At 34.4% G+C, this 11,985-nt stretch overlaps 1 protein-coding gene across 1 annotated transcript; it reads left to right on the top strand.

The window, feature by feature from the left end:
- Positions 1-5,837: 5,837 nt before the first annotated feature.
- LOC123654845 (zinc finger protein Elbow) lies at positions 5,838-10,816 on the top strand. The gene is made up of 2 exons (XM_045590712.1): positions 5,838-6,052; positions 7,932-10,816. Exons 1-2 carry the CDS (start codon positions 5,993-5,995, stop codon positions 9,117-9,119), a joined length of 1,248 nt encoding a protein of 415 aa, XP_045446668.1. The 5' UTR covers positions 5,838-5,992; the 3' UTR covers positions 9,120-10,816.
- Positions 10,817-11,985: the final 1,169 nt, after the last annotated feature.

The raw sequence follows: 11,985 nt of genomic DNA, 5'->3' as shown, positions 1-11,985 counted from the left end.
TAAAGAATTTAGCCACCCCCTCTCTTCCCGTGGGTGTCGTAAGAGGCGACTAAGGGATAACAAGGTTCCACAACCATCTTGGAACTTAAGAAGCCGACCGATGGCGGGATAACCATCCAACTGCTGGCTTTGAAATACACAGGCCGAAGACGGGCAGCAGCGTCTTTGGTGCGACAAAGCCAGTACTGCGGTCACCAACCCGCCTGCCCAGCGTGGTGACTATGGGCAAAACACATGAGTTCACGTTATTTTTGACGTAAACTTGTGGAGGCCTATGTCCAGCAGTGGACTGTATAGGCTGTAATGATGATGATGATGTGTCATTGCCGGTAATTTGTATCGGATTGTGTTTTCTCGCCTTTTCGATGTAATGACAGTAATTCTTGATATCAAAATGTCAAGATTGCGTTAGAATGAGTATCGTACATTGTGAGTATATAATAATAATCTGTTTTGTAGTTCAAATAAGTATTAAAGCTAAAAATGATTTTGTATGTATGAGTTTATGACTTTAGTTACATTGTAACATACGAGTTTTTAATTAATTTAAATTGTTACTTCACTACGGTTTGAAGTATAATTGTGTGAAGGTTGATGAAGACATTTTTTTTAAATAATTATGTAAAGACACATTCTGCTATGGTAATACGTGAGTAGTAAGTAATTAGTTCTAAATAATATAACTCTAAATACTTACAAAGTGAGACAATAGTAAAAAGTCCTAAAAATTAAAAAAAAATATATAACCTAATCTAACATACCCTCAACCCTTTTTTTGTACCTTCCGCATTTAAGGCAACGTGTTATTTTAAGTTATGTAATGAAGTTTTAAAATAAATAAAAAAGTCAGGTCGTATTCTTGGTTAAAGTATGTAGTATTTATCACACGGGAATTTAGCTTCATAAACGGACAAAACCTTCAAATTGCGTCATTCTTTTATTGTTTATAGAATAAACATTACTGTAATCGCATTATCTAACATAAATTAAATAAAATAAAAAATTAACGGAGCTATCGATACAAAACAAGTATTTATAAGATACTTTTATGACGTGTATCGTAATTAATATTGATATTACTCTTTACGGTAATGGTATGGAACTCTGTACCTGTTGCTTCAACTATATATTTTTTAAGTGAAACTTATTTAGGATCATTGTGATTTTAAACTCTATGAAAGGAAAAGGGGTCACGATAAAGCAACAAACACATGAACATATAGAAAAGAATGAGATAGAATACATTAGTAGTTTAGTACTCAAAACGTATAAGATACGTGTTTTGCATGACACGACATTTTTCACACGACCGTGACATTTTCGATACATCAAATCGCAACGATTGCCTTCCATTGAATTGCACATACACACACACACATGCATACACATTTTTTGTCATAGTTGACCTTTAATAAGAAATGGAAATTGAAAACTTATTCGTAATATACTTACGTGTAAGAATGAGGTCTTACGCTGATTAATTACAATTTGACACAATATGGTTATTACATTTTTATATTTATATAGTTTAACGGGGAGAGAGACGAACTTCTTAGTATTCAATGGATTCACCGTGCGGGTGCCGGGTCCATCGTATGGCAGAGGGAGAAACTCAGAGCAGATGCTAGGACTTGCGACCCAGGTATAGGTTTCAGGAGATCCCCTTTGAGATGTACATCAACGCTCACCTTCACTGCTCGAGTTGTCCGCCCTGCCTCGCAAATTATAGATCGCAATATAATATGTAACAATTTATTTTTTTGATCAAATTAATTATTGAAAGAGTCTAGGTTAGGTTACTAGCAGGATACAACAAGAGCACAGTGCCAAGCCAGAGCCAAGACTGCCTTAGCCGCGGTTGTACCGTTCGTTTCATACTCATCAGAATAACTTGAGTAATATAATGAATGGGGCTAGGTGACTATCGAACGATGTGCTAGGTGGCGTGATCGATGCATCTGTTGTTTATAAATTTCTTGCTAAATTGCCTACGACAGCACAGGTGTCGACATACGCTTCCTACAAATACAATTTACGTACCTACTTGCATAATAAACTAAATAAATAAATAAAATGTAACAAATTAAAAAATAACCAAATAAAAGGCAAAGGGTCTGCCACAGATTAATATGGTGTCTTGTCAGCAGTGTACCTACACAAAACTACACAAAAAGGTCACTCGTGTTGAAACGGTTTTCTATTTCGATTTTCTAAAAGCAACGTTACTAAATGTCTTATAAAATAATCTTAATTATAAAACTTAATTATAAAACATATCTACGAAATAATAACGAAAAAATGTAATATAATAATATATAACTAAAAAAACCCAACAAAATGGAAATCTCAATACCTCCACACATAAACACACTTTATTTATATCATTATCAAAATTATTAATTAAATCGTGTTACCGCCGATGTGCATCTGTCTCCCGATCTGAGATACCGCCTCTTAATATCTCAGAAACTAAGAACCCGTAAAAGATTAAGATAAGGTTTATTATTTTTAATTAAAAGCCATTTATTCAAACTTATCTCGATGGAATACGGACATGTTAAATCGCAGCTAATCTTCTTTTAATAACTGAAGGCATTATAGATAAGAACAATTTAATATATGTATTATCATATAACTTATTATGATATCACTGTTAATTCTGTGTCAGTGACCTTTACTTTAAATGTTACGATATACTAAGTAGGTAGTATAAAGCTAAAGTAATAAAATAAATAAGTAAATTAAACGATAAAATGAAGACAACGTAAATATATATCTTTTTAAATAATTACATACACAAATTACATTAAAATAAATACCTGAATTTGTAAAAAATAAAATATAACACATTATTGTACAAATAAATGAAGGTATCAGAAAAATTATTCAACCAAAAACAGTCGCAATATATTTTTCACAACCCTTTTTCAGAAATGGAAATTAACATATTCGAATCTGTAAAACTACTAGACAGAACAGACTTTAAAAACCCACCTCGAAAAGGTAACGACAAAAAAAAGTGTGCTTTAGACCACACGACTGAAGTAAAACTTTCTATCTTCACTAACTTATATCTCCCTCTCAACTTCCGTTCGCCTCGCCCGATCACACTTTTCATACCGCTCTCGTCACGTATTCACCAGCTTACTCCCCAAGTCAAGTATGCGTAAAGGAGTTTTACTCCAAAAATCAACTTTTCAAGAAAGTAAATCAATCAAACATTTCAGTTACGAGTCAAAACACGCGAACTCAAAACGGGTTAAGTTATTAAAAACTCTATTGTTAAGTTGCATACTCAACAATGCTAGTAAAAAGCGAGTCATCATTGAAATAATAACCTCAGTTGATAATTACAGGGGTTGTTTGTGGAGTAAACAATGAACGGGCGTTTTCAACCCCACGCCGGTGGTCTGGCAGAGTAAATTTACCTGAGTGGGATACGCTATTGAAATAAAATTTTACTTATAATACTTTCCGTAAAACGACATAAATATGCTATGCTAACTCGATACATGGCAGGTTAAGGTAAGGTAAAGAACTAGTAAAGTGCTAAAGAAATACAGGTCAAATTCAGTATTTATATATATTTTTTATTTGTTGTAGATACACGTGGATACTGAAGGCACAATAGTAGCTCTGTTTTCTAATTCAATACTTTCTATAGTTTGACACCTCCTAGGAAAACTATATCGATTCGATTGATGGTAGACAGATAGGTACACAGCTAATTTCTAAAGAAATACTAACAAAGCAATTTAAATAAAATTTAAAAGTTTTAGTAATCAGTTCTGATTACTGGTAGCAGGAAAATAATATTTATGAATGTATTCCACAACACGGAAAGATAATTTGTTATATTAATGCTACACTAATAAAAAATCAATTAATATGACATTAAAAATAATAATAAAAAACACGACTAAAAATTACATAGAATCGAAATAATAATACTAACTAAAATATTTATTCAAAGTTATATAATATTAAGAATACTTTTTGTAATCTTAAGGTATAACATATAATTTAGAAAATTACCATAGATATTACGCCATCTTGACTCTTATTGTTCTAGTCTGGACAAACGTCGCGTAACTGACTTTAAAATGCCAAATGGGAATGATGAATACGTCGATCTTTTGATTTGTTGAGATACGCAAATCAAGACTATTTTATTACATTTATATATATTATATATGGCCAGCCTTTGTACCTAATGAATATATTGTTAATATTTTTCTTTCTTTGCTAGGTATCATTTCTGTTTTTGGTGTACAATAAAGCGTATTATTATTATTATTATTACTATTATATAAATATTCAAAATGTAACGATTCGTTTCATAATGAATTAAGTATCCCTAATATATTATAATAATATAAATGTATATGTAAGTTTGTTTGTTACGCTTTCACGCGAAAACTAAGTACTTAACCGATCACCATGAAACTTTTACACATATTCTTGGAGGTATTACAAGTAACACAGAATATTTTTTATTTAACAAAAAATAATGTGAGCGTAGCCGCGGATAAAAGTTGTAGGTTTATATGAGTTAAAAAATAGGTTAAGTTTATACCTAGAAAAGGAATATTTTGTAGTAACAGCTATAAAGAGACAAACAGTAAGTTGTCAATGACCTATTTACCTACTGTGAAATAATATAAAGTAAAATATTATTTATGGTTAGATAATGAATATTCTAACAAACTTTTGAGAATAACAATTGAATTGTTTCAAGGTTTTTGTTTTGTTTTAATCGTATATTGTAGCTAATTGAAATGTTAAACACTATCTTAAGTTCTTGCCATGTGTATGTTATTTACGTATGTCATTAGTGTATGTTAGTCAAGTTTAATGTTGTTATCACCTATAATTAAAGTTACACTTAGACTTTACTGTTATTGTATATGTACTTGAAATATGGTGTACACTTTGTTGGTTCTTTATAAATAAATAAATAAGGTTGCATTCGACATCTTAAAATACCTATATGACATTATAATTAAATTAAAAAGTTGTTTCTTTAAATAATGTTAGGCACTAAAATTGTTAAATTATAAGTTCACTTGTTTTATAAAACGGAAAGAACGAAAACATTTCAAAGATGATCACTGCTTTAAACGATTTGAGACTACTAGCGACATCTATGATTTCTTTTCGCAAACGTTATTTTTTCATAGTTGACGAAACTTTTTGGTATCATAGTTTGTAGGTTAAATTCGTTTATTTAATTATATAATTGAGACAGTTGTGTGTGTAGTGTAATAATGAATTCGATAATAACATAAAATATATTTTATAATACGACTGGACAGAATCTACTAGTACAATAAAAGTAAAGAAAAAAAAAAAGATTTACAGCAGAAAAATATTTAAAAACCATTCAAGCCCCGTCACTCATTCCATTTTTAAATAAATTTTAAATATGAAACTCATTAGCGTTCCAACGTCCAACGTTCTAAATTGCGCGAATCGCGCTCACCGTACGTCAACATAAAGCACAAAGCGGACACCGCAGAAAGATGACGCTTAAACTAAATTATTACTCAGCCACCGTTTACCCGCTCCGTGGCTATTCAATTTCCCGAGCTATGCATCTCTGTCGCCGCATCGCCTTTGACTGCGCTCTGCATATTTTATATAATCCTTTCATCAAAACGCCGCGGTTGGTGCTGTGGTAATTTTTCCTGAGCGCGAGCGAGACGCCTAACGAACAGGGTGTCAAATGGCGGTGGGGATAAGACGGCAAAGCTCCCGCAAAGTACACAAAATGCAAAAATGGCGTGTCGACGAGTGACAACATGTCAGGGGGGGGCGAGTCGGAAACTGGCTCAGTTGAACGTCGACCGCCGTGCGTGACGTACGTGTCCCTCGTTGACTAAAACGCGCCCGCGACTAGTGACTGTGAGTGATGTGTTGACACAGAGCTTTTATTGTGAAGTGTTTGTGAAACGTTTTTAAACTGGAGAAGGATAATTTACTTTGGAGCACCATGCTCACATCTAGTAATCAGTACCTGCGGCCGGATTATTTGTCGCCTTTACCGACAACGGTAGGATTTTTTTTTTTATTTCTATATTTTCATTTTTAACAACTAAAAATCACATTTTAGTATTTTATAATAAGTATTTATTTAGTAACATTTTTTCAATAAATGTGAATTTAAAAATACTATATTGTAATTATTTTAGAAAGAAGTCTTGAAGTATAAATATAAGTCGGATTCATATTTTTCTTATGTTGGAAAATTTTCTTAATATTAAACGTTATGAACGTTATTAATAACGATTTTATTATCATTGCTTTGCCAATTAATTTTTTTGTTAAATTATACTGTTATTGAATTCGTTAACAATAATAAACGAATCTTACTTCTTTTTATTGTTAAATATTTTAACTTTTGTAATATTTTTGTTATACCATTAATAAATCCAAAAGCTTAACTATCTTGAAATACTTTACAACTATTATAATTTAAAAAATACGCTGCAACACGCATTACAAAACTGCATTCGCATTTATAGAATAATATTGTAACCTCCAAAATAATTTAGTTGATCTAAGTATTATTTTATTGATTTATTTATTATTCAGAAAAAGTTTATAAAATTAATTAAATTAACAAATATAATATAACATATACATCTATAGGGATATAGAAAAATAAGGTTTGACTAAATAAATAAAAGTATTCAACAAAAAATATATATTGTTTTCTAATGTTTACGCGAATTTTACTCATTTAATGAAACTACTTTTTTCGGATTTCCATGTCCTCCCGTGACCATGGTTGCTGTAAAGTATCCGAAACGTCGGGAATCAAAAGTTAATAATAAACCGCGATAAAATCCGAAAAAAGTTGCGTCATTAAAAAATATATATTTTAAAATATCAAGAAATTTTTTTCAAATCCAAACGAATGATTCATTAATAAGTCGTTTTAATCCGAGGAAATTATTAAATAAAATAGTTTTTTTTTAAACGATAAACAACGCTATAAAACACGCAATATTCCGAGTAAGACATTCAATTTAAAATGATTGATTGTGGAACGAAGCGTTCTTTTGAAATATAAATGATGTTGACGCTGCTATAAATTGAATCTTTTAAACTTTTATCATACGAATATTGTAAATTAAACATTGATGCGTCGCAAATGTTTAATTTGAGTTACGATTTATAGAATTAATATTGGAATGTAGATATTTAAAAAAAACTGTTCGATTTTTAAATCGGTATGTAATAAAAAAATAAAAAGAAATGTATTAACGGACTTTTTTTATTGATGATGTGTTTTAAAAAAGCGTTTTTAAAAACATTACAAACTGCAATTAAAGTTCGTTCAGAAAGTAATTTAATGTAGTAATAAAAAGTACACTTTATTTAAATTTTATTCGCAATGTAACTTTAAGTTTAATACGAAACGATTAATTTTATAACCGACTGTAACTTAGGCCTTGAAACAAACCGTCTTGTAATTATGTAAATGGGCGATAAATCAAACGCAACTTGTAATTAAACTACAATTAACATCGTGGAAATAGATCATAGTACGAAATAACAATCAAACCAGAATCCTATTAGCGTAAAAGTTGCTGTGAAATGACGTCGACATTCTGGAAACATAAAACAAATTCCTTCCCCGAAACGTTCGCTCAAACTAACGCCGTTCCGTGATAATAGACGTGACAGGCCGGCAAGTACAGGCGCGCCGCAAATTCAGCGGCACAAATTGGCCTTTTCACTGCGAGATTACATCATGCGGGAGCCGAGTGAAATGTCAAGCGGGGCCGACGGCTGCCAGACGCGCGGATAATGGCGCGTCGGCCGCGTGATTGGACGCCCTCTCCCTCCGCCCCAGGCACCCTCGCTCCCTTTGTGCCGTCACTCGCAACCCGACGTTTCATTTCATAAACCTTTCTTTGTTGCAGCTCGACGCAAAAAAGAGCCCGCTGGCGTTACTAGCGCAGACCTGCAGTGCAATTGGTGCTGATACGCCGAACCCGAAGCTCATATCCGCTGCCGAAAAAGCGAGTAAGAAATACGAAGATAAACCGATGCATGTCGATAACAAACCAAGTTTTAAGCCTTACGAGTCGTGCCTAACTTCGAGAGAAAAGACTAGAACGCCGGAAGATCGAGCTTCATCTGCTAACGCGCAGTCTAAAACTCCGTCGTCAAAGGGTAGTGCTTCGACGACACCCATTCAAGCGCGATGCAATAGTAACCAAAGCTCGTCGTCTCAAAGAACATCGCCACCAGCGCATCGTAAAACACCCTCGGAGAAATCTGATGAAAGAACGAGTCCTTTACACTCACCGGCTCAGACCAAATCGAATTCGGATTCATCTAGCTTATCGTCCAAGTTACCATACCCTCCGAGCAGTATGCCGTCCTCAGATACCAAAGAACCTTCAAGTTTCAAACCCAGCGTACCTGTCTCTTCATCAGCTTTCCTGGGCGGACTACCACCAACTGGATTTCCTTTACATATGGACCTAATGGCGAGCAGCCTTATGGCGGCTCAACACCACGCCTTGAAAAATGGATTGAACCCGTATCTATCGTATGCGAGAATGAAAGCACCCGGTAGTGATTTGGGAATTTGTAGAGATCCTTACTGTACTGGATGTTCACTCAGCTCCCATTTGCTCAAATCCGCCGTATGTCCAGCGGGATGTGCTCAGTGCGATCACGCTAAGACACCGTTCACTCTACCAGCAGGACACCCTGCTGCAGCAGCCTATGCCCACGCTCAATTGGCCGCTTTAGCTGCAGCGTCACAGCTACCTTTCGTATGCAGCTGGATGGCCGGAGACTCGGCGTACTGCGGCAAACGGTTCGCAACATCAGATGAACTGCTTCAACATTTAAGATCACACACGGCTAGCGGTGAATCGAGTCCGAGTTTGTCAATGCTTAGTGCAACTCATCCTCTTCTCCAAAGGACGTATCCGACGCCGCCGTTGTCACCGCTAACACCGCGGTTCCATCCTTACAGCAAGCCATCACACTTGGTGTCATCTCCGCCTCTACCGTTCCCTTTGCCGCCGCATCCGTCCCTAGCGGCTTACTTTCCTTCGTACCCGTTGTTCGGACCGAGGCCGCTACACCCGTGAGGACCGTCGGCGCTCCACGCACACAAGAAAGGGGGCGCCGACCACTAACGCCCATGCCAAAAGGACATTTGGAACTGAAGAAAGTGTACATATAAAGTAGTGTTCTTCTAGTTTCTAGTCGGCTCATATCATCGACGGACTTGAACCCCAGCGGGGTACGAAAGCTGTGATCTCTAACTTGTAATATTCGTGTTGTTATAGTGCACTGACTGTGAGCCCGCTGCTATCGCTTCGTCCCGCGAGCGCGGTTATAATTTTCTAGTTAGACTAACTGAATTTTTATGTACCAAATCTATAGTAACGTAATTAAATTAGTTTAAGTTGTTGCGATTAATTAGTGAGGATTGTTAATTGTGTTTGTATTTCTTAATCGATGTATCACGAATAATATTTTGCAAAAAAATCACATATCTCATAATAGTATACGCTTGAAAATGTGAATGTTAATATTGACTTAATGTTTTTTTTTTTCTGCACACACTTAAATGTGATAAAATTTCGATTAGGGGGAAGCCGCACAGTGCCGAACACGTAAGCTAATGTTTAAAAAAACAACGGAATTTATACGCGATTATTCGATATTATAAGCTACATAACAATCAAAGAAATTTGTAGAGATCAACAAAGGATCAAGAGAATATAAATCCAAAGCTTATCATTGCCGTTAATTTTTGATTTATTATAATGCGGCACCTAGTACCGAACAAAGTTATAAAATGGTACATATGACCAAATGCACATAATAAAGGTGACATATTTCACAAATGCACCCTGGAATATCAGCGCACGTCTCGTGAGCATATTCCTTACATGAATTGCACTTAATCCAGTCCTCGTCATGACTTCCTAAGCAAACAACGCAATGTGTCTCTAAGGTTGCGCAGATTTTGTATGTTGTTGACGATTTTCTCGTAATGTTTTATTTTCTTATCTGTCTTCTTAAATGCACCGCAATGTAACTCCTTTTCTTCTTTTTTCTTTTTCTCGTTTTCTTTTATTTAATTTTAATGCAGCCTTTAACACAGTTTAATATTACATAAAAGTGTAAAAATAATTGTTCGGCAATAGGGAAAAATGCACTGTTCGGTACTAGGGATTCATAGAACATAACTGAAATGGAAATAACCTTAAATATATTCATGTAATACAAGTTTTAAGGACTAAATGTTAAAATACTTACCAAACAAAATTCAAATTCTTTTAGAAATCTTGTAAATCTTGCATCAACCAGTATTTTTTAGCATACACGTGGCGTGCCGATCCCGCGCAAAAAAAAAAAGATTTTTCTCTCATGGCCTGTTCGAGAAGGCCTAACTGCTGCTGCATCACTCGTCAACTAAGTAGCGCTGCCTGTTTCTTTTTCACGGAAAATTCCTTTTTTTTTTTGTTCGTCATTTTGTCTTAGATTTCATATTCGTTCGGTACTACCGTCCGTTCGGCGTTAGCGACTTCCCCTACCAACTGAAATCACAATGTATTTCATTAATGCTTTCGATCGGCACAGTGTCTCTTGAACAGAAATGTTAATAAAACATTATGGGCAGTATAAATTATAAATTTTTAATCAAGAAAATGAGAATAACATTACGTGTACTAGTTATATTATATCACTGTAATAGCTGCAAGGAGTATCTGTTAACAAAGATTTGTTGTTAAACTACATAAAAATGGAAAATATACGTAAATATTTTATTTCACACACTCGTTTTAATGATACCTCTTGCCTTAATTAACCACAAAAATTACGAAATAATTCAACCCGAATTAAATAAAATATTAAATTGTGCTATTAAAAAGATTACAATTTGATTAAAATTATTTAAAATTGCGAAAATTATTTATCAAAATTTGCTTTATTTTTGCGATAGCATTTAATTTATTGCATGCGATTTCGTTTAATAGAAACTAGATGCTTGAATTTTACTGAAAATATTCTTCTGATAATAAAATATCTTTGTTATTTATACACTTCTATTGGGTTCGAAATTTCCATAGCGATATCATCATTACAGCCTATACAGTCCACTGCTGGACATAGGCCTCCACAAGTTTACGCCAAAAATAACGTGAACTTATGTGTTTTGCCCATAGTCACCACGCTGGGCAGGCGGGTTGGTGACCGCAGTACTGGCTTTGTCGCACCGAAGACGCTGCTGCCCGTCTTCGGCCTGTGCATTTCAAAGCCAGCAGTTGGATGGTTATCCCGCCACCGGTCGGCTTTTTAAGTTCCAAGGTGGTAGCGAAACTGTGATATCCCTTAGTCGCCTCTTACGACACCCACAGGAACAGAGGGGGTGGCTAAATTCTTTAGTACCGTAGCCACACAGTACAGTAGTATAGCGATATGCAAAATATAATTTTTATTTCTTTGCATTTAAAAGAACTGGTTCACTTTTATTTTATTATCGTTTTTAGATTACACAAGTGAAGAATGAAACATTTAACTACCGAACGTACAATTTTATTTCTGTGAATTTATTATGAAATTTAAATTGAGACCGCAGTATTCATTTAATGTAACTAAAAACTATTTCAACATAATTGTGTTTGCTCGCAAACAAAAGGAAAACCGACTTCAATTACATCGACAAGTAATACAATGTAGGTAAACGAAAAAATAGTCAAGTAAATAAGCGTTATCAAAGATTACTTAAAAGAAGTCATTATATCACGATAAAATTTAAATGGGACAAGACAAGTACACCTAGTGAAAACTTATGCGGTATAATGCAACGTAATTCGACAAAAAATTAGATATAGCTATATCTAAAAGTACCATAGATAAAATAATTGCGTTTGCTGGCAAACGAAAAAAAAACTGACTTCAATTACATCGACAAGTAATACAACGTAGGTAGGCGAAAAA

This window comes from Melitaea cinxia, chromosome 7 (assembly GCF_905220565.1).
Source record: "Melitaea cinxia chromosome 7, ilMelCinx1.1, whole genome shotgun sequence".
Taxonomy (NCBI): domain Eukaryota; kingdom Metazoa; phylum Arthropoda; class Insecta; order Lepidoptera; family Nymphalidae; genus Melitaea; species Melitaea cinxia.
The sequence above is the reverse complement of the archived record's forward strand: the minus strand, read 5'-3'. Positions and strand labels throughout refer to the sequence as shown.